General features: G+C 39.5%; 1 protein-coding gene across 7 annotated transcripts in view; it reads left to right on the forward strand.

Annotated features, from left to right (window-relative positions):
* The window catches only part of LOC135220599 (calpain-5-like), a 221,245-nt gene that overhangs the window by 161,718 nt on the left and 35,232 nt on the right, over positions 1-24,295 (forward strand). For all 7 annotated transcript variants that reach the window (XM_064257868.1, XM_064257869.1, XM_064257875.1 and 4 more), the window contains 3 exons: positions 9,173-9,287; positions 9,448-9,644; positions 16,533-16,651. In XM_064257868.1, the coding sequence (XP_064113938.1) occupies positions 9,173-9,287; positions 9,448-9,644; positions 16,533-16,651 (431 nt within the window). The remainder of the gene's footprint in view (positions 1-9,172; positions 9,288-9,447; positions 9,645-16,532; positions 16,652-24,295) is intronic.

Genomic DNA, 24,295 nt, shown 5'->3' on the forward strand with positions numbered 1-24,295 from the left:
TTTTCGTCGTCGGGGGCTAGGAAAGCAGGTAAGAGGAAAGAAGCTACCTAGGGGCTGGGATCCATGTTCCTGCCTCGAAGCGTAACAAGAAGGGGTCTTCAACCGAGCTTGTTCCCGCCTAGCCTAAAGGCGAACTATCTAGGTATGACCATAGCAGTACCGAGACACAGCCGGTGCCAAGGTAACCCCCTGTTCCTCTCGGGCACAATCAGTCCAGCCCCAGGAGGGATCCGGTGACGGACCTGATGCCTCACCCCCCCATCCTGAGGACAGTGCTAAGGAGCCCGGAAACGGGACCCAACTCGCAGGAGCCGGAGGGCCCCCTCCCCTCCAGAAGTTGCGGCAACCCGACGCAAGAAGCCAGCCAGCCACAACGCTCGGAGGAGGAGCATCAATGGAGACCTTTCGATGCCGCAAGGCCTAGGTCGCGCTGAGAGACCAGTGCCAGCGTTGATGCCCGAAAAAGCTAGCCTAGGCATGAGCCTAGTACCTCCGCACCACCTCCATCAGTTAGCCTAGGTACAGTGGGGGCCCAGGTCCTCACTCCCGCACTGGGACATTGCGAACCTGGTCAAACCAGGCGGTGGAGGACTACTTAAGCTCCAAAAGGAGGTTTCCCAGCAAGTGGAGAAGAAGAACACCAGTCTAGAGGAGTCTGCCCGTAGGATGGAAGAAGCCAGGAAGAAGTTCCTTTTGGAAAAGAAGTCAGAGGAACTGTTTCCAGATTTGTTTGGGTGACAGTTCTGACTCTGATTCCGAGCCCGATTCATGCTCCGAGGGGGAGCCCGATTCTGACCCCGATTCGGACGGCAGTCAGACTAGCTCACCTGCGGAGCCCGAGCCCTTATCATTCAACCAGATTCTGTCGTTGATTAGAAGCGCCAATGGCCTAACAGAAACTGAGGAACTGAACCAGGAGTTTCAGTCAGAGGTGCATAAGGTGCTCAACCTGAAGAATTCACAGCCCCCCTCGGTCAGCCTCCCCTGGAGCAACCAGGTTAGGCTAGCCATGGCTAGAGCGTCCCGAGAAGCCACGACTTCACCAACTAGGGTATCTGAGAAACAGAGGTGGCTTCCTATCCCTGCTCAGGGGCCAGCAGGTATTATAGGCCAACAGGTGACAAACTAAGGAGTCTGCATATTCCAGGGACCTTGCAGATCTCTTAGATGTCAGTCTGGACGCCCTTCAGAAAAAGCACCTCTTGCTCTCTCCCTCAGAAACCGAAGGACTCATTCGCGCTCTAGCTCTGGCCCTCGCTACGAATTCGTGGATGGAACGTCTACTGGCAGCACTTCCGCAGTTCTTACCCGAGCTCCAGCCTCAGCAGCAGCAGAACTGTCTTCCTTCATGCAGTGTGGATCAAGACACTCTCGCACCAAGCAGACAACTTAGCGGTCCTGTGGGCTAATATGGAGGTGAAAAGGAGAGAGAATGCCTTCAAGGAGGCCAAATCGCCAGTGGTGAGAGACCTCCTCCCGGACTTACGGAAAAACCCGCTGTTCCAGAAAGAACTTATTCCTGCGGAAGAAGTTCGCAAGGCAGCGGAGAAGAAGGAGCGATCTCTCCAATCTAGGGCTCTCTCCAATTCCGCAACCCCGGGCCATAGACCACGGCCAGCACCACAGATTAGCCAACAGGTAAGTGAAGCGCAGAGACCGGCTTTTCCCGTGCGTAGGCGAGAGGAGAAGAAACCTTACTCTGTGTCGAAGGACAAGTTCCATAGGGAGAAGACTCGTCCCTTTCCATCAAAGGAGCGGAAGCAGAAGGGCAACAGAAGAAAGGGAGGTCCCCGCAAGAAATTCTAGGCCAGATCCTGCCCGTCAGCGGAAGGTAGGGGGTTGCTTGGCTGCCAATTGGCAAGTGTGGCAGCAAGCAGGAGCGGAAGATTGGACCCTGCAGGTTATCAAGTCAGGCTACCGTCTTCCCTTCCAGTCTACACCCACTCTATCCCCTACCCCCATCCAAGTCCCTTCCTATCGACCGGACTCGGACCGCGGACGGGCCCTGGAGGAGGAAATATCCAAGCTACTTCAGAAAGGGGGCGGTTGGAAGAGGTTCAGGATCCAGGTCCAGGGTTCTACTCCAGACTCTTCCTGGTAGAAAAGGCAACAGGGGGTTGGAGGCCGGTCATAGACCTTTCACCCCTCAACAAGTTTCCTTTCTCTGACAAAGTTTCGGATGGAAACGGCAGACTCCGTTCGAGCTTGTGTCAGGGAGGGAGACTTCATGGCCTCAATAGACCTTCAAGATGCCTACTTCCAAGTCCCTGTTCACCCCTCCTCCAGAAAATTCCTCAGGATTGTCAGCAAGGGAAAGACTCTGCAGTTCACCTGCCTGTGCTTCGGCCTCGCCACAGCCCCACAGGTGTTCACCAGGGTCTTCAAGATAGTGTCAGTTTGGGCACATGCAAGAGGCATCCGTCTCCTTCCGCTACCTGGACGATTGGCTCATCTTAGCCGAGACGGCTGCGCAGTGTGCGGAGCACCTTCAGCTAGTTTTGTCATTCGTTCAGGAACTGGGAGTGGTGGTGAATGTCGACAAGTCGGATTTCACTCCCAGACAAAGGATGGTGTACCTCGGAATGACACTAGATTCATCCCTCATGAAGGCCTTCCCCTCGGAGAACAGGGTCTCCGGCCTAGTATCTCAAGTGCGGAGAGCTTGGGGCCCAGCCCTCCCACGGCAAAACTCTGCCAGTCCATCTTAGGACACATGGCCTCAATAGAGAGACTAGTGCCTCACAGCAGAAGGCGTATGAGGCCGCTTCAGTGGCTGTTCAAGAAACAATGGTCTCCTCAGGAAGGGACCCCAACAGCAAAATTCTTCTCTCCCAAGAAGAAAGGAAGTCCCTGGAGTGGTGGATGGTGCCTTCCCACCTCCAAGGGGGCATCTCTCTCAGTCCGAGAACCCCAGAGATTCTTCTCTTCACGGATGCATCAAAAGAAGGGTGGGGGGGCGCACCTGACGGAGAAGAAGTGAGCGGCCTGTGGTCGGAAGAAGAGAAAGCATCTCACATCAATGTCTTGGAATTGAAGGCAGTCTTCCTCTCCCTTCAGCACTTCCTGTCTCAACTCCAAGGGAAAAAACGGTGGGCCTAATGTCAGACAACTCCACGGTGGTGGCATATCTAAACAAACAGGGGGGCACAGTCTCACTGGATCTCTGTCGCCTGGCAGTACAAATCCAGGAGTTAGCAGAGGAAATGGACATCACCCTCAAGCAAGATATATTCCAGGCAAGAAAAATGTTTGGGCGGACCATCTGAGCAGGAGGGGACAGATAATCAACACAGAGTGGTCCCTCCATCAAGAAGTAGCAGATGGCCTGATAAAGAGGTGGGGCTCTCCGTCGATAGACCTCTTTGCCACCGCATGGAACAGAAAACTGCCAGTGTTCTTCTCCCCACTCCCAGAACCCGCAGGCAGCGGGGGAGGATGCCCTCCTGCAAGATTGGAAGAACCTGGACGCTTACGCCTTTCCGCCTTTCCCCCTCCTCCAGAAGATCCTTCAGAAGATTCGCTACTCGCAGAACCTGCGAGTAACCTTAGTAGCTCCTTGGTGGCCGGAAGCCCCCTGGTTCCCAGAAGTGCCTGGATCTTCAGTTAGAGGACCCGGTAAGCCTACCAGACAGAATAGATCTCCTCGCCCAACCCAAAAAACCACGGATGCCTACACCCAAAATCCGTCGGCCCTCCGCTTACACGGGTTCAGACTGTCATCAAAATCCTCCGCGATAGAGGTTTTTCCAGGCAGTTAGCTGAGGCCATGGCCAATCCTGTGAAACCTTCCTCAGGCAGATTGTACCAGGGAAAGTGGCGACGGTTTCAAGATTGGTGTCAAGATAAAGGCATTGCCCCAGACGAGGCCACCATCCCTCAACTAGCGAGTTTTTTTCCACCACCTCAGGAAGGATAAAACGACTATCCATATCGCAGTGGAGGGTTATAGAGCGGCTTTAAATCAAGTATTCGCGTTGAAAGGCATGGACCTCGCTGCATCTCCAGAAATTTTGTTGCTCTTCAAGCACTTTAGGAAGACCTGTCCCCCGAGAGAGCTACGGACTCCCCACTGGGATGTAGCCTTAGTCCTGGAATCCTTGAGAGGTCCTCCCTATGAGCCCTTACATTCAGCTTCCTTGAAGAACCTCACCTTGAAGACCCTTTTCCTCTTAGCCCTGGCATCTTCGAAGAGGGTCAGCGAACTACACGCGCTGTCCTACGAAGTGTCACACACCAGGCGTTGGAGGGAGATGGGGTTCTCGTTTGTCCCTGGCTTTGTAGCCAAGACTCAAGACCCATACAAGCCAGAGGAGATGTTTTCCTCTTTTACCATTCCTTCCTTGGGGGATTTTACCGGCTTTGACAAAGAGGAACTGATTCTATGCCCGGTCAGAGCCATGAAAGCCTACCTCAAGAGGACGAGACAGTTCAGACCGGCTATCAAACGGCTGTTCGTGGCCACGGGCAAGCATCCGAAAGAGGTGGCTAAGAATACCATCTCCTTCTGGATCAGACAGGTTATAAGAAGGGCCTACGAAAACAAGGAAGTACCAATGCCAAAGGTGAGGCTCACGAAGTTAGGGGCATAGGCTCCTCTATGCTCTTCAGGAAGAACCTCTCAGTGGGTCAGGTATTTGAGAGCAGGCACCTGGAAGAGTCAAACCACCTTCACCTCCTTCTACCTACGAGAAGTTACGTTCAAATCTCTAGAAGTGTTCTCTCTGGGCCCCATTGTCGCAGCCCAAGAGATCCTCTAGGCGTTGGTCACCCGCACTGCGTACCTCAATTTGGCCACTACTGACTTACCTGGAGAGTAGAATGATGGCTAAGAATCCTTCAGGAACAGCTCTCTGAGTGAGTATTAGTACCATAGGTTAGGACAACAGCCGGAGCCCCTTGGGTTCTCCCCTATTGAATCCTTACCGTGTAAAGTGTCATGAGGAGTAGGGGGTCTGGGTTAACATCAGGTCGTGTGAAGTTATTGGCGGCTCTTCAAAGGGTACATTCAGGTCACTCACCTTCCATCCTCAGTTCGAGTCTCCTTTTGTTAGACAACCGACGGTTTGTACTTAGTCGGAACAAAAGTAATTTTGTCGAAAAATTATTTTTTCCTATATACAAACCTAGGTTGTCTAACAGATTAATGGCCCTCCTCATCCACCCCTCATTGAGTTATGGCCCCCCTTTTGAAGAGTGTGTCTGTTTAGACTAAGTATTCTAACGGCTCAAAGAATGGTATCACAATGACCTACCCAAGCTGGCCCGGGCTCACCCCGCGCAGTTACCCCAGACCCAGGTACAGCGATTCAAGTTTGAACTCTTTGTATGCGGTAGCGGCGGCGCGTTCCCGCGGATATCCTTTTGTTAGACAACCTAGGTTTGTATATAGGAAAAAATAATTTTTCGACAAAATTACTTTTTAATATAGGACAACACGGTTTCGTACCCGGAAAAAGTACACAAACCCAACTGTTAGTCCACCGTGAGAACATATTCAAAAATATGAAAAGCGGAAATGAAACAGATGTGGTTTATCTAGACTTTGCAAAAGCTTTTGACAAAGTAGACCATAATATATTAGCAAAGAAAATTAGAAAACACAATATCGTAGATAAAGTAGGAAGATGGTTAAAAGAATTTTTACACAACAGAAAACAGATAGTTATTGCAAACGATTAGAAATCGGATGAAACCAAGGTAATATCCGGTGTGCCACAAGGTATGGTGCTAGCTGCAATATTGTTTGTTATTATGATTGAAGACATAGACAGTAATGTTAAGGATTCGGTAGTGAGTAGTTTCGCTGATGACACAAGAATAAGTAGAGAAATTACTTGTGATGAAGATAGGAACGCTCTACAAAGAGACCTTAACAAAGTATATGATTGGGCAGAGGTAAATAGGATGGTATTTAACTCTGATAAATTTGAATCAATAAATTATGGAGACAGAGAAGGAAAGCTATATGCATATAGGGGACCTAATAATGAGACAATCACAAATAAGGAAGCAGTTAAAGACCTTGGTGTGATGATGAATAGGAAGATGTTATGCAATGATCAAATAGCAATTCTGTTGGCAAAATGTAAAGCAAAAATGGGAATGTTGTTACGGCACTTCAAAACAAGAAAAGCTGAACACATGATTATGCTTTATAAAACATATGTTCGTAGTCCACTTGAATATTGCAATATGATATGGTACCCACACTATCAAAAGGATATTGCACAAATAGAGAGTGTACAAAGGTCCTTTACAGCTAGAATAGAAGAAGTTAAGGACCTAGACTACTGGGAAAGACTACAATCCTTAAAATTATATAGTCTAGAAAGGAGAAGAGAACGCTACATGATAATTCAGGCATGGAAACAGATAGAAGGAATAACAGAAAATATCATGGAACTAAAAATATCAGAAAGAGCAAGCAGAGGTAGATTAATAGTGCCCAAAACTATACCAGGAAAAATAAGGAAAGCACACAGGACATTAATCCACTACGCACCAGCATCGATAATGCAGCGTCTATTCAATGCGTTGCCAGCTCATCTGAGGAATATATCAGGAGTGAGCGTAGATGTGTTTAAGAATAAGCTCGACAAATATCTAAACTGCATCCCAGACCATCCAAGATTGGAAGATGCAAAATATACCGGAAGATGTACTAGCAACTCTCTGGTAGACATTAGAGGCGCCTCACACTGAGGGACCTGGGGCAACCCGAACGAACTGTAAGGTCTGTAAGGTAAGGTCTCCCCACAAGATACTTGTCATACATTTGGTGTTTCTATTTCTTCCTTTTATCTCTCTCCCTCTCAGCAAAAGAATTGATAGACAAACAAACATAATTGCACAGTCCTCTCTTTCTCTCTTCTCTGGAGAAATATATGTATTTATGGGAGGGGGAAAAAGTTGCCTACAGACGTTCATTTCAATCTATTGAAACCGTAAGGAGTTATTTCTCTCTCTCTCTCTCTCTCTTGTATTTTAATGAAAATATACAGTAATTTGTGAATACACAGTGTTGCACATGAAATAAGTAAATTAGTGATAATTTTAGAGATACGGCCCTAAGAAAAATTGCAAATTAGTAGTGAAATTTTCCCTGTGGACATGTTTTCAAGTTCCCTGTGGACATGTTTTCAAGAACGTCGTTCTGGCTTACGACGATTTTCGGGTTACGACGAGTCTTAAGAACGGAACCCCCGTTGTAACCCGGGGACCACCTGTATACCTTTCAGTAGCAAACCCTTCCTTTCTCCAGCAAGGGAAGAGAGGAACTATAACAAACATTATAGGTAGGTGGCTACCTTAGTTTGTTATCTAACAGATATAGTTATCAATAATGCTGCCAAACAAAGTTCCAACAACTAATTCAAGAAGTGGTGTCTGAGTGCTCCATTTGTTTTGACTTGATGTAGTTACATTCCTGTGAGGAGTGGGAGATGTCAGCAGCAGCTGTTACCAGTTGATCCACAACTGGTGGAGAGAATATCCTATGGCTCTTAAGACAGCATCAGGAGCCTCGTGTCTGAATAGGCACTACTTTAATAGCAACGACACCAAATTAGTGTCATGGTTTTACACTACCCTCCTCCAGAGAATTTTCATTCAATGGAACATTGACCCGGATGCAAGCTCCTACATTTCCTTTCATGGAACTTAAACACAGTTCTTATTAGTCATTCAGAACTTAGACACAGTTCTTGTAAGTCTTTCAAGAGTCACAGGATCCAAGTGATAGCAACATCATCATGGTATGTAGTGCCATGGTCACCGAAATGGCTTGGTGTCCTTTCATCTACAGTGGCTAACCAGACATTACAGGCAAGATGAAGTCAGGAGATAAGGACAGTTAATCTTAGCACCTGGACTTGCAGAATTCATTCAATCTCTGAAGAAGCTTTATCATAGACCTTCACTTCTCGTCTTCCTAAAGTTGGCTCTGTTCTGATCTGCCTGCTTGTTCTACATATTTCAAAGGTGATCAATGAGATGGATCACTCTCCTGCTATGGTCATGTGGCACCAGTGACAGTATGACACCTATGTTGCCTCTGTAAACTATTCTTTCAACCTAATGCCAACAACTCATTCGTTAGCTTTGAGTTGCCCGAGAAATGGTGTCCAATGGTCATTTCTCTGACTAGGAAGATGATCAAACGAGTGTACCCCGCTACTTCCTGGTGGATAGTATATTTTGGGCAAGATCTCTCTAGGCCAGGGTCATTGCTGAAAGTTAATCCCATAGTTAAAGACCTCAGGTTTGTATGTTAGCAAAAATACAAATTATGTACAGTACTTAGAAATCTTTTATTTTATTGACAGATTAGTGTAAAAAGTAAGTCTCAACAAAGAAAACATTCCCATGGAATGGGCTATAGATGTAATTGTTGTTTAGGTACATGATGGGAAATTTACAAAAGGCGATTTTAAAGTCATAGTGCACAACACTACATTACATACTTGGTATACTTGGGAAGTTGTATTGTAGGGTAATGTTGAGAAAGTAACACCCATAACTGAAGACTAACACCATTCACTACAATCCTTTACCTACCAAGTTCTTAATTTTATACTTAGGACAGTAGTAGTAGAGGTAAAAATGGAATATAATGGAACATGTCCTATCATTCCATCTTGACAGAAGGTTCAGAATGCAACATTTTTTCATATTAAGATGAACATCATAACCTGACTACAAGGCTAATTGAAACCTACATACTGTACTTGTATACAATATACATTTTCATTTTTTATCGTACCTCATTCACCATGCCCTTCTTAACTTTTTCCCCTCCTCTTTTCCTGTCTCCTCCCCAGTTTTCATTGATCCCAGTCCTTCTAATTCTCACTTTCCAACTTCTCCTTTTCCTTTCTCATCTCTTTTTCACTGACTTTCTTAATACTGTATGTGTTAATTTGCCATCTTTATCTTGGTCTTGAATGTTTATTTATATGGCTGTTTCATTTTGAATGTTGTACTATACAGATTATGCTGATGCTAGTATTTTAGTTGACATCGTGCTAATGCTGGATCTTCCTTGCTCTAATTGCAATTTTATTAACATAGTTCTTTCATGTTCTGTGAGCATATTTATTTTCTGAGCTATATATGTATATATAACTATATGATAAGATTTATGCATGTTCCTAAATCTAAGTTTTTATTTCAGGTTTGATATCAAGGATGATAATGACGATGTTATATTCCAGCTAATGCAGAAAGATGCTAGAGGTCAGAAACAAGAGGGCATGCAGAATTTAGTTATTGGTTTCCATATCATGAAGGTTTGTTAATGTGAACTTGACTTTGATATTTATTAATACTTTTTGATAATGAAAGAATTCTATTATGAGTGTTTAGGGAAATTATTATTTTTTAATGTATTTTATTATAACAATAATGGTTTTTGAATGGTTTGAAATTCCCTTTAAATCTGTCTTTTAGATAGAAGAAAACCGAAAATATAGAGTGCATCGGATGCATGATGCTGCTGCTACTTCAGATTACATTCGAACAAGAGCCATTTTTCTTCGGGAGCAGTTGAAAAAAGGACGTTATGTAATAATTCCAACTACATTTAGGCCTGACGAAACTGGAGAATATATCTTAAGAATGTTTACATCCAAAGACCCTGATGCAAAGTAGGTAGAGATTTAACAACACTTTCTAAAGCATGTTACATTATCATTATGGCTACATAGAGCCTCTGGTTTTCTACTATCTAAACTTAGTATGTGCTGATTTTTTTAAGCCTAAGTACCACTTATTAATTTTTTAGCTACTGTTGATTTTTTTCTTTTGTACATTATCACTCACTTTTCATGAAAATTCCATTAGACTTGAATATGTATCTGGAAGCTTGACATTGATTTTTTATGTAAAGGTGGGATTGCAGTTGCCAAGATCATTGGAACTGTACTAGGCATGTGGTAAATTTAAGCACGGAGCAAGTTCCTTCCTGCTCTCTTCTAATGTCTCCTGAATATTAGGTGTATCAGTTTTATTTTCTGTTTCCTCATATTTATTCATTTGTCACCTTTTCCCTTAACTTCTCTCTGCAGGCTGATTTCCATTTGGAGCTCTCTTTGGTTTATGGTCTGTTGATTCTATCCATAAGGGTTTTCAGCTGATGATTTAAAGAAAGAAAGAAAGTAGTTAGGTCATGCCATACATATGACCATGGGCCAATTTATGATTACAACCAAATGAAGTCCATCTCTTTTGATGGTTGATATTGATAGGCTCACAACTTCAGATAAATTACACATGACTGTAGTCAAATTCACTACTTTCATCAGTTAATGTCTGCCAACTGTCTCTCGCACTCATGACACCAGTCAAGATACAGCAAAAACCATAGTAATCCATTAATTAAGAATTGATGATCTACTAGACTTGCAACAAAGATAACACCATTGGAAATCAAGAACTGAAGCAGCAGACCCTTCAGTAGCAAAACCTGTTAATCATATCACCTTGAAAATCCTCATTTTACATACCATGCAGCAAAGCGCTGAACAGTTTTGACAGCAGACTCAATTCCTTAGCAGTGAAAAGGCCTCTTTAGAGGGATGAATGAGTCTCTGTTGATGAAAGACACAAAAATATATAACAGGCCTTACTTGAACAGCCATGATAGGCTCATTGGAGGACAGCATAGCCAATAGTGTATAATCACAATAGGGAACAGCAAATATCACAAAAATCAAAATTAGACATACTGTAATTACCTACTGACAGTAACATGTTTAAATATAATTGCAGTCAGTAGAAGTGTAATTAATCAGTAATTGAGAACTAAATGCAAACAAACAAGGGATTATTGCAAAAGTAAATAGAATAACTCGCCTACAGGAAGCCACTTATTAATATACTGCTAAGATATAACACACATGGTAATGTATCATGTTCATTACTGAATTACACAAAATAAGAAAAAATTAAGTTGCTTAAGTGTAAAAGAAGCAAACTCCTGAGCACAAATTGGATGCATGCTTAAAATCTAGTTTCATACCTCAGGCAATAAAATTTAGAAGATACAGCCATAATAAATGGCAGCAGAGATGGGCTTACCCTATTTTATCCACAAGGATGAAGTACACAAATATTAGAAAAGTATTGATTTTTGGAGTTCGGGTTTTAATCGCATCAGAAGATTCGAGATCATCCTAACACGGCTTAGGATTAGCCATACCCGCTTTACCCATAATTATATTTAAGAGGGAGCCAGTGCCCCAGTTTGTGCTCACTATGATGGTCAGCTATCCGTTGAGCACTTGCTGGTCCACTGTCCTAGATTTAATTGCCTTTGGGAAGACTATTTTAGAAATTTTAAATAATGGTGTTGAGGTAGATAACCTTATGGGTTATCTGAAAAAATGTGGTTATTGTAATAAAATATGATTTCAGTATATTTAGTAAAGATTTTAGTAATGTTTATTTTATATAAAGTACATACAGGTATATAGTTTTAAATATAAAATTTTGACAATTTTGTTTATTGGTTTTATCTATCATCATTCTTTATTTTTTATGAACACTGTTATCATTCATTAATTCATAATTTATCATACTAATTTATATATTTCATTTTCATTAGGGCATTGAATAATCTTGATAGGTTCCGGTGCTTGGTCCTCAAGACCTAAATTATGACTAAATTTCATAATTAATCAATCAATCAATAAAAGAGGAACTTCCTCTATGAGAACTGTATTAAATTTTCTGCAAAGAGAAAAAGTATTAACCTGATAAAAATATATTACAATACTACTTAGTACAATGGTAGCTCGACATACGAAAGGCTCAACTTACTAAAAACTCGAGATACGAAAGCAAATACGAAGATTTTTTTTGTTCTACATACGAAAATTGTTCAAGATACAAAAGGTTGTTGCAGTAAAGTCCCGAGATTCGCCCAGACCACTGATAACAATTTTAAAACTTGCGTGCCGCCAACTTAGTAGACTCACCACCATCCTCCCGCTCTCCCATTGGTTCCTGATGCTAGTCACCACCATAAGATCCTGCTCTCCTATTGGTCAGCATCTCTCCCATGATCCCATCATGCATCTACATAGCGGCGTGCTTTTTCGGCCACTCGGCGGCATCATCGGTATCGTAAGCACACGGAATTCGTTCGTTCTGTACGATTTCGTTTATTAATGTAAATTCGTCAGTGATTTCGTTGTAGTACTACTTTATTGTGTTGTGTGAGAACTTTACTACATCCTTATACGTACTACATAACTTAATTATGTACAGTATACGTATACGTAGTTCGATGGGGTCCGCCGAGAAAGTTAAGTAATGGTAAGGAAAGAAAGGATGGTTTCTTTGGGAGGACAAAAAATGGAATATAATAAAAAGTAATGAAGGGGCTGCACATGCGAATTGGAGTGTGATCGCCAAGGAATACGGCCGAAATCCGTCGACAATAGGCACCATCCTTAAGCAGAAGGATGCCATAAGATCATGCTCTCCTATTGGTCAGCATCTCTCCCATGATCCCATCATGCATCTACGTAGCGGCGTGCTTTTTCGGCCACTCGGCGGCATCATCGGTATCGTAAGCACGCGGAATTCGTTCGTTCTATACGATTTCGTATATTAACGTAAATTTGTCAGTGATTTCGTTGTAGTACTACTTTATTGTGTTGTGTGAGAACTGTACTACATCCGTATACGTACTACATAACTTGATTATGTACAGTGTATACGTAGTCATGGGTCCTGAGAAAGTTGAAGTAGGAAAGAAGAGGATGGTTTCTTTGGAGACAAAAATGGAGATAATAAAAAAGTATGAAGCTGGCATGCGATTGAGTGTGATCGCCAAGGAATACGGCTGAAATCCGTCGACAATAGGCACCATCCTTAAGCAGAAGGATGCCATCAAAGCAGCTACACCTTCCAAGGGCATGATTATTTTGTCTAGCAAGAGGAGCCACGTGCACGACAAGATGGAAAGGCTGCTTCTTGTCTGGATAAAAGACAAAGAAATCGCTGGCAATACAATAACCGAGACGGCAATCTCCCACAAGGCCTGCGGTATTTTCGGCGATTTGATTGCCCAGGCTGAAGAGGACGGAGGAGAAGGGACATCGATGCCAACCTCAGAGTTCAAGGCTTCTCATGGGTGGTTCGAAAAATTCCATAAACGGACTGTCATCCATTTGGTGGTGCGGCATGGGGAGGCGGCCAGCTCGGACACGAAAGCGGCTGAAGCCTTTATTAAGATGTTCGACGAGATGACAATCAAGGAAGGCTACAGTTCTCAGCAAGTCTTCAACTGTGATGAGACTGGCCTTTTTTGGAAAAAAATGCTTCGTTGGACGTACATCACGCAGGAAGAGAAGAAGCTACCCAGGCATAAGCCTATGAAAGACAGGCTTACGCTCGCACTTTGTTCGAACACCAGTGGGGATTGCAAGGTGTAGCCCCTACTTGTCTATCATTCGGAGACTCCTCGAGCCTTCAAGGCCCACAAAGCGCTAAAGGAGAAGCTTCCAGTGATGTGGAGGGCTAATGCGAAAGCCTGGGTAATGAGACTTTTGTTCACGGAGCGGGTAAATCTGTGTTTCGGCCCGACAGTGAAGAAATTCTTGGAAGAGAAGAGCCTCCCTCTGAAATGTCTGCTGTTGTTGGACAATGCCCCTGCTCACCCTCCTGGCCTCGAGGAAGATTTCCTAGCTGAGTATTCGTTTATCAAGGTTCTTCATCTTCCACCTAACACCACCCCTCTCCTCCAGCCCATGGACCAGCAAGTGATATCGAACTTCAAGAAGCTGTATACGAAACATCTTTTCAAGAGATGTTTCGACATCACTGATACCACAAACCTCACCTTGCGTGAATTTTGAAAGGAGCATTTCGATGTTGTGATATGCATCCGACTCATCGATCAAGCTTGGCAGGAGGTTTTGAAGCGAACCTTGAATTCCTTGTGGAGGAAACTCTGGCCTGATGCCGTATCCGCCCGAGACTTCGAGGGATTCGACATGGGTGAAGCTGGTGCTGCAGATTCAGGAACAGTTGATGATCCTGAAACTGTTTCGCAACCATCAGTGACCTTTTGAGGAGCACCAAGAGGAGCTTATGATGGATGACCTGAAGGAGTTTGAGGCCATGCAACATAACGTCATTCAAGAGGAGTTCTCTAGCAGCGGCGAGGAGGATAACCCTATGACAACGGCAGAAATTTAGGATGCTCTAGCTGCTTTTCATAAGGTGCAATCATTTGTAGAAAAGAGACACCCCAAAAAGGCTTACACAGGTTTTATGCTTGCGCAGTTCGATGACGTTTGCCTGAGTCGTTTCAGGAACATTGTGAAAAGTAGGCAGAAGCAATCTACCTTGTATAGTTATTTTTTAAAGAGGCCTTTAATAGGAGTAAGCAAAAAGGAAGATCCAGTTGATACTACGAAAAAATAAAGTTGAAAGTGGTGAAGAAAATTAAATTTTGTAAAAAAATAAATAATAAATAAATAAATAAATAAATAAAAATTAAAAAAGAAAAAAATTGAAATTTTATTTGAAAGTTTTTGTAAAGTTAAGTGTTACAGTTTTTGTTAATGTGTTTCGTAAAGTTTAGTTTATGTTTCCTGACATTTTTTAATGTTTCGTAAAGTTAAGTGTACGTACTTAAGAAGTTTTCTGCCGTTTGTCCTCCTCTTCTGTCGCCACTTTCGGAGATAGCCTCACTTGAAAGGTAAGGTTCCACATTTTACTACATACGTACATATGTACGTACAGTATTTCTTGTATACCATGTACATTAAAGGGATTTTGACATAGGAAAAATCTATTTCTAGGCGAGGAAGCCGTGTCGCTCCGTGAAATAGGTTCCTTCAGCACTATTTCTAAGGTAAGATATTGCTAAAATACCAGAGAACTGCTAAATTGGACCTGCCAGAATATTCCAGCTCGCTCACCTTCATATAAAAGGTGTCGGTATAGATCTGGGGCGAGTGAAACTCACTACCACGGCATTTACATTACGTACATATCAGTACTAGTACGTATTAAGTTAGGTATTGAATGGTCCAAATTGTTGTAGTATTACATTGTTTATAGGTCAATTTAGCTTTATTATGAAATTTAGTGGGGAGTTTTTGTAGGGCTTGGAACAGGTTAGCCATTTTGCATGTAAAATGCGTTTCAAGATACGAAAAGCTCATGATACGAAAGCCACCTCGGAATGGATTAATTTTGTATCTCGAAGTAGCACTGTATATGTAATTAATACAGAAAAAGCCAGTCTCTTACCAAAACAGTATAATTATAATTAAGTGCTGATAGCTGCAGCACTGAGTGTGGTGCCAGTTAACAACAGACAAGATTGACAGCTGAATTGTGCAATAAATGTAAAATTCACCTTTTTATTACTCATTATATAATTACTGAAGTGAAAAGGGGTGGAAATAAGTTATTTTCAATGGAAAATCAATTAGTAATGAGTGCTACATTTTGATCTGAAGGAAGTGTCTGGAAATGATGGTAGAAGTGTTGACAGCACCACAGAACAACAAAAACGGAGGATTGGTAGTTACTGCATACCTGAGTGTAAGAGGGCACATTTGTTGTGGTATGAAGTTCATTTTGTGTGTGACAGACAATAAAACCCAGTGATAAGAGGAATATTTCAGACCGCTACATATAATCAGTGAAGTAGTGATTGAACAAATTTTCCATTTATGACCATAGGGTATACTGTGCAGTATGAAAGCAATGAGAAATCTATATTAGAAACCCTAATTTTGTTAGTACTACCTATCTTTTAGAACTCTTAAGAAAAATAGCTTATACAAAATATTCATGCTGTTGATCAATAATAGTAAATTGTCAGTGTAAGCAGGAAATCTCCTAAATCTTCTATCAGAATAATTCATTTGTGGCATAAAATTCTTTATTCATAAAACTAAATATATTTTTATATAGTACTATATGTATTTACTGCATGTACAGGGTTTTTATACAGGGATTTACTCTCAGGTTCATCTTAAGTTTATGTCCTCCTCCTTGAATATCTTCTGATTTACTCAGTCAGGAAGTTTAATTCTGATTTATCAGTCCTATTTAATTAACCCTTGTAAACAATCTTGAGGGGTTATAAACCATACATTTAAGAAAGTACTGTCTTGTAATTAAAAAAAAAGCCTTATTTAGATCATAAATTTTCTCAGAAGTACGTATCGCTGCATGTGGTGCTACTAAGGAAATTTGTCATAATTGTAAATTATGTATTTTGGCACCAAACTATGATATTTTTCCTAAATTACTTATGTGGCAACTTTACAATAATAGTTTTATCAGCTTTGTTTATTTTATTTGACCCATGCTTTGTCTAAATTGACACATGTGGTAGGAATATATATAACATTTTCAAAACCCTTAATAAGAAATGGCACAGATCTTCATGTTAAGTATGATTTTCTGTTATGTATGCTTTGAAAACTATTATCATTCATCAATGAATGTCAGCTCTATAATATTAACTTCAGTGGATTTATTTTCATTGCTCCATTTTCCAGGGAACTGGTTAAAGATCAACCAAAAATTCCATGGTATTCTTGCGCAAAGAAACCCTCTATTGTAACGACCATTACTGTCAAATGTGGTCAAAATCTTGAGAAGCAATCTGCCTTTGGTGGTAAGTACTGTTTGGTTTTATGTTCTTTCCTTATTGTAAATAATTTTATTTTTTCTCATTTAAATCTTCTTTGAACAGCCCGAGAAGAGTCTACTTGAGACTCAGAGGTCTGGAAAAACTAACCCCTATTAATAATAATGAACATGTGTACAGACTATTTTGTATTATTTACAGTTTGTTAGTAATCAAAGCCAGGTTTTGAAATTTGAAGGTTATTACTGATAACTTTAATCTGTTTCAGTCTAATCCTATTTGATGGCTCCATTGTGTAATGAGTAATGCAAATTTGAAAAAATTGTTACCAAATTATATGGGACTTGGAACCTTAACTGGCATTCTTTTTCGGAATTTACATTTTTCCATGGCTGAGAGTATGGTCTGTTGTTATAAAACATATTGTAGTCTGCAAGCAGCGAAAATATGTGCCACCAAACATCTTCATATGTAGGGAGCTAACAAAAGTTTTATACTGCATAGTTGGATTAGGTTTCAATTTGTTTCAAACTACAGGTGTTTTTTAATTGTAGAGCCTTGAGTTATTTGGCTTTCATATACTCCCCATAGGAAGGTCATACTAACTTTTTGACTATGCAGTCTTTAGCAAAGTTTTGTCGATGCAACTGTCAGTAGTGAATGAATATTTTGTAGAAAGAAAAGCAGCTGTTACTGGAGATAGTGTTTCCACTTGAAACCAGTACCTTTTTAAACAATGTACATTTGGGCATATGAAAACATTTATTATTTATTAGCAAAGACACCTTTTCAAAACTAATATATGCCAGATATTGTAAGGAAATAAATACAATTTGTAAAGGAGATACCAACAAGATACTCATCTCATCATATCATCTTGTGTAAATGAAAATATTACTTATTAAACAAATTTCTAGATGAGCCTGAACCTTAACTTCTGTCCTATTCTACTCAGCCAGATAGACATCTTTTTCTTTAGTCCACTAGCTTACAAGTCAGACCTACAAGTCTGGCAGTGTCCAGCACAGAACCTGAATTCTTAGCAATCTTACATCCTTGTGTGGGTAGAAAGCATGATATATTCAAGTACTATGCTTTCCTATCTTTTTAAATCATTACCAGAGAATGAGAAGTGTTCTGTACTTCAGTTACCTCTCCATTAGAGCAGATATTCAACTAAGTAAGGCAATTGCTTATTGTTATATGAACACTTAATTGAAATTTGATATATGCTACATAAAGACAAACTAGTGCCTTATGTCAAGGCCACCATTCCCCAATAACTAGACATAGCTTTATTAATAAAGACCAAAGCTTCGAACATGAGTAGGGAACATGAAAGGTATTTATTACCCTGCATGGTAGCAGGATTTGTTTTTTCCAAACACAGTACCAATGGAGGCAGTCCCTGGTTAATGGCGGGGGTACCGTTTGGAAATCAGCACTGCTAACCTGAGATCAGTGCTGAAAATCCAATTAACAGCGTTGCTAGACAAGTGCCGTAAAACCGGATAGCCATTAACTGGGGCATGCCTGTATATGGTCATCCACTTAGATTAAGCAAAGCAATGGCAATTTATTAAATAGAGTTATTTCAAGTGTTGTTTTTGGTCAGGGTTAAACTGAAATATTACATATTCATTTTCATTAACTGTACTTTGCTTCTTTGATGCAATCTGTTTAAAAAGGCAATGTTTTTCGTGTGCATGTTTACCAATGAGTAAGCTTGTGATACTGTTACACAATAAACTTTTATTCTATAGGTTATATGTAAGTGATATTCTAATCATCTGAATGAAAAATTAATTTACCCACTCTTTCCCTCCATTTGAACAATTTAGTACACAGTTCTTGATAATAAAAGATGTTATTTTTATTATTCTGATAGATTTCAAGTGAGTTGTTTATTTTTTATTGCTAAACAGGTTGCTCACACTTCACTTTTCTTGTCCCTCATGCATGTCACAAATCTTGATAAATAATACATAATTTTACTTAATTTTTTTGTCCATCTTTAAGGCTTAACATTTTATGAATTCCTAATAATAAATGTACGTATTCATAAATTAAGCTTCATTTATTCGCATATTTTCTATGATCATTGCTAATGTTTCTCTGGTTACTGGTTGCATATACATATATTTATAGTGTATATATAGTTATATATACAGCATATCTCGAATGCCTTTGCAGAATGATACTGAACTCTTTGCATATTTAACAAACTTTGGTATATTGATACATGGAAGTTTTGTTGCAGCACCCTTTTTATTTTGTTTTTTTAATTAATTCTTAATGAACGGGCATGCTTGTATGATGATCTATAACAGGTTTTCAGCAATAGACTGGCTAACTCATATGAGTAATAATATTATGCGCCATATGATTTGGATTAATTTAGCGGGAAAGATGTTCATTTCACTTCAGTGGTCTATAAATGACTTATGGCAACTATACTAGCTCAGCAGTTCTAGGTAATTTGACCCCCAGTTATTTGACTCCTGGTATTTTGACTCCATTAATTTGACTCCTGGTAATTTGCCTCCCGGTCAATTTCACTCCCGGTAATTTCACCCCCACCTTTGTTTTAGTTCAAAATATGAGATAAATATTTGCAAGATAAGCAAGTAATAATATAGTTACTATTTTACAGGAATACAAATAATACTAAGAGCCTTGTTAACTTCTTATATTTAATATTTACAGTAAGTATATAGGACAAAATCAAATTAAGAATTTAAAATGATAAAAAGTATGTTAGTAAAACCTAAAAATATAACATTTTAATAATGATGTAGGTTATGAGCTATTGATCATAAGAAAAATATATCTCTCAATGATTATCTGTAGCCGTTTGTTTATATCTGTATACTTTTTTTGTGCCACAGATCTCACCCTTATCAAATTGAACCTTTTTCAGCTGAGCTAATTGTTCTTCCTCGTTCAATACAGTAATTAATTTCCATAAATTAATTTCCATACATTGTTATGTGTGTGGGGTATCTCAGATTTCATCCTAAAGTGGACATTCCAACCTTTAATGGGGAACATAGGAAGAGTTCTTCATTGACTAGTTCCTCTACCTCAGACACATCCTATGTAAGTAATTTCAAAATAAGACACAAGTTCTTGAGGAAGATCGTCGTCATCAATAAGCTCTTTGAAGCTATCAATTACATCATCGGGAGGAAGAAAAGCTAGCACTGAAAAACATCTAATTTTAATACTACACTCATTGTCATGATGGTATCTAGCCTTGAAGCCAATTTCACATATTTTTTGTACACATTTTGAGAAAAGATGAAAAAGACAACATGAAATAGAAGTACGTACTAGGAAACAGATAAAATACTATTAATGTTGCCTTTTTCAAAATCCATCATAATGTTTTCAGGGCACATTCCTTGCTGTAATTGTTTTAGTTGGTTAAAAAGGAGAGTGTAAGTTTCTTGTTTCATGTTTGGTAGCAATCCAAATAGTTGTGGAACACTGAACGAACCTACTTCCATATGTACCGTATACAGTTGATAAAATATAGTTGGGGCGCACTTAAAGTTTCATCAATCGCCCAATGTTTTGCATTCACTAAGCCATCGAGGCCTTTATTTGTTGCAAACACAAGTAATCTGTCTTCATCAGATTCACCACTATCAAACTGCAAGAAAAGTTCGCCACTGTAAAGGAACTTGTATTCATCAGGTATTGCATAACCAAATCGATTTTGAGGGATTGGAGGAGCACTTTCTTTTTTTCAACGCCAGTTTCTCATATTGCGACTTACCAATTTGTTGATGGCATATTAGTCATTTCGTTTTCATCAAGGTTTTGACAAATAGATGAAATTAATGATCGACAAGATTCCTGGGAAGCAGTTGTCTGTGCTTTTAGGTCTGCTAAAGTTTTGCGCACTTGAACCATGATGTTGTTCACCAACATTCTTGATTATTGCATAATCATCATGGTGTGGACTCTAGCTTTACATTACTTGATTTCACATTTCCAGTAAGTCTTGGATCCACTGGCATTCCGTTTCTGAGTTTCATATATATAATTTAAGTCATCCACAAGTTTTTTCTTTCCTCGAGTACTGTTAAACATGTGAGGCATGGTTTATGTATAAATTCTTTTTAAGTAATGACTAAAGAAGAAAGATGATGATGTAGAAATACAAAGTACATACTGGAGTGATATATTCAGTTAAGTAGTATAAACAACTAAAATAAGATAATTATGCATCTTAACAACCAAGGTATATTACTGGAATGATAGTTTCAGTCAAGTACATTAGTTTGCATCAAGTGATAGTTTCATTTAACTACTTACTTTGCATATAAACAAACAAGGCAAGATTGAAATTCTATTTTCTGTCAAAATTGTATATTCCTATTATTTATCTATGTTTTTGGATATTCGGAGTGAATTTACCGGAAGTCAAATTGACTGGGAGTCAAATTACCAGAAGTTAAATTACCAGGAGTCAAATTATGAGGACTCAAATGGCCGGTCACCTAGCTCGGCACAAGAGGGGGATCAGTATGCCTTGAGACTTGATTGGGGAATGTATTGCCCTTCTTTATCCCATGACATCTTATTTGCTCATAAATATTCCCAGGGATTGCTGTTGGCTTTAGTTCTTATCTTTAATGATAGTATGTCAGCTATTATTGTAATTTTGCAAAGAAATATTAGAACAAACATGTATACCTCACAAAAGTTACTGAATCTCCCCATCTCAGTAAATCTTGTAAATATTTTACGATAGATATAGTACTCTGAATTTGTTGCTATAATACTAATTCTTATCTGTTATGATATTGTGTGAGCTGTAATTATAATTTTACAAAATAAAATAAAAGAAATTATTAGAAAAAATATGTAAAACATCATAAGATTAGCATATATTTTTATCAGTGCCTTGTGAAAGAGGCCCCACACAGCGTTGTATATAGTCACTTTCAACTTCCCATGGACAATACAGAAAGATTTTTAGAATTTGTTTCTTACACCATGTGCATTTGCATCTCTTCTTCCTATTGATGTTTTTTTTTTTTTTTTTTTTTTTTTTTTCTCTTAAATTGGCCAACCTTAGGGGGTGTATTTAGCCCATTCCTTAAGGGTTAAAACCAACATTCTTGCGCTGGTAAAGTATGCACATAAGCAAGTTGCTGCTGGTGTTGAATATATCTAGGAGATGCTCATGCTACTATTTCCTGATGGTGCCATGTGCACCAGAAATGATGGGTGTAAAAATAAGCAAGCATGAATATACATGCACTACAATATCCTGATAGGCAGCAAGCATCCCTAATTTCAGAGGTAGAGTGATTAGGTGACTGACCAGGGAGAATAGGTAAAATAGGTACATCCCTGATGAAGAATGGCTAGCAGCAGAAATAAGTCTGAACTTGCGTTAGCATTCACTACACTACTGGAAACTGCCTCATTATGTGAATATATAAAATAAAACTAGCAGTTCTTTGCTGCAACCCAAGATTGGCTAGAGAAGTGCAGCTAGGAAGTGTTGCAAACCTAGTAATAGCGGTGAAGGTTGAGGCCATTAGAGTTACAGGAATAAGAGTAAAAAAATGAATCATGAAGATCTGGTAGCATTAAGGTCAAAGCAAAAGCAGTGGAGCACTTCATGCAGACAAGAAAAAGCTTAAATCGACTCCAGTCTTAGTTGAAATACTAGGACTCTCTTGGCTGGGTAGCCAACCATGTGTGTATCTGGAAATGGCTTCAATACCAACCCAGTCTTCTTACCCATGAAATGAAATTGGCAAAGTTAGAGCAGTGATTTGTGTCAGGGAGCAAGAAAAATCAGAGGCATACCAATGTACTATGTTAAAGAGAGATTAGATATAATTAAAGGTACAAGAGTAGCTGTTGCAAAAAAATCGAACCAGAGGATCCAATGGCACCAAGCAGAGTGAAACAGGAGCCTAATATGTTTGTCTGTAAGGTGAGGTGGGTGCAAAATATTAGAGCAGAACATACTCTAGCCTAAGAAAAGAATAGTCAGGTTATCTGGAAGAGTATGGCTGTAATTCTCCATAGTGAGAAAGGAAACTGATAGATTTAGTTAATTACATATAGCAGTTGGAGCAGAATCTGTTCTACTTGTTGATGCAGTATTTTACGCATCATTTCAGGAGAATGACTCTACCTCAGTAATAGACGACTCTACCTCAGTAATGTCTATTACAGAACAGTTCTTTATTGACTAGTAAGGGCATAAACTCTTATACCCACTATTATCAACTAAGGCAATACAAGGATAATTGTAAGAATAGTAATAGTGAAACCTTTTTTATCAAAATTATACTTATAATTGTCCTAGAAGCCTAAGGGTTTTTTAGTTCATTTACCAACATATACGTACAGATTTTCTCACACAGAACAAAATTCATTAGTCCTCAGCTATAAGAAAGAAAATGTTCTTCACAGCTTAGGCAATGCCTAAAAAATTAAGGATACAGGTACTATTATGTATATGCTTACCCAAATATTTATTTTCCTAGGTAAAGATGTATTTCTAATTACCACTATTATTTACAACAAAAACTGAATAATAATGTTGAAGTTCCTTTGAAGGCATTTATATAGCTCTTTAAAAATAATGAATAACCTTGTAATTTTGGGTTATAGCAAATACTATACTGTACAGTACATGTACTGTGAATAATGTTCATATGCAGATGGTTGTAACAGCTTTAAGAGGAGTATTCTCAGCAAGAAGCAATCCTGAATATGTAATACAGTACAGGATATACTTTGTACTCAAAGTTAAAGTAAAACCTAATTGTTTAAAGCTCAGAAAATAGTATGAGAGTAACTGAATGATGAAAGAGAATTTACAAAACAAATACTACCTGCAACAAACATAGGAAAGCCAATAAAATATTAAGCAAAGCTGCTTATTTAAAGGAAGTTTCAAACGTAGTGAAGTTAGGCACTGTCTGAACCCAGGACTGTAGAAGCCTCATTCACAGAAAAAAATGTTTCATACCATCCACAAGGAATTTGGTTTGATACTGTAAATTAGGCTTCCTTAAAGAATTTAGTTTAGAACCTATTCTGTATATTGCTGCAAGTTAAAACATAATACCCCCAGATACTGGTTGAACCTGGATGCATAGCTCCTTCCTGGCTTTTCAGTGCTGATTCCAGATACGAAATGTAGTGTGGCAGACACATTGCACTAATTTCTCTAGTTTTTATTTTCTGCATACATATTATCCCTTCTTGTATGTGACTTCATTTTTTATTCTGTTTCTTTCACGTATGAGATTTTGTTGTAATATCATTGCTAATAGTTCATTTTTCTCTAATACTACAGTAATACCCCAAACTTACACAAGGTTAGGTGCCAGACTCCTTTGCGCGAGGGAAATTTTCGTGTAAGTTTGGCACGGTCGCTAAAAATGCTGATACACGTAAATGCTTACTTGTTTGAACGCTAAATTTGGCCTTAATCATGTTCCATAAGTAGTAAGCTAACTTTTAAGTGAAATTAAAGTTACTATAATTTCATTTAAAAGTTAGCTTAATACATTACCTTTAAAAAAAAATAAATGGTTGGTAAAAACATCGGAGTGAGTAAAGATTACTTACGTACTATTTCTGTCTTCTTTCCCCCTTCCAACTGATCTAATTTTAGAAGTCTTCTCA

This window comes from Macrobrachium nipponense, chromosome 2 (genome assembly GCF_015104395.2).
Source record: "Macrobrachium nipponense isolate FS-2020 chromosome 2, ASM1510439v2, whole genome shotgun sequence".
NCBI classification, from domain to species: domain Eukaryota; kingdom Metazoa; phylum Arthropoda; class Malacostraca; order Decapoda; family Palaemonidae; genus Macrobrachium; species Macrobrachium nipponense.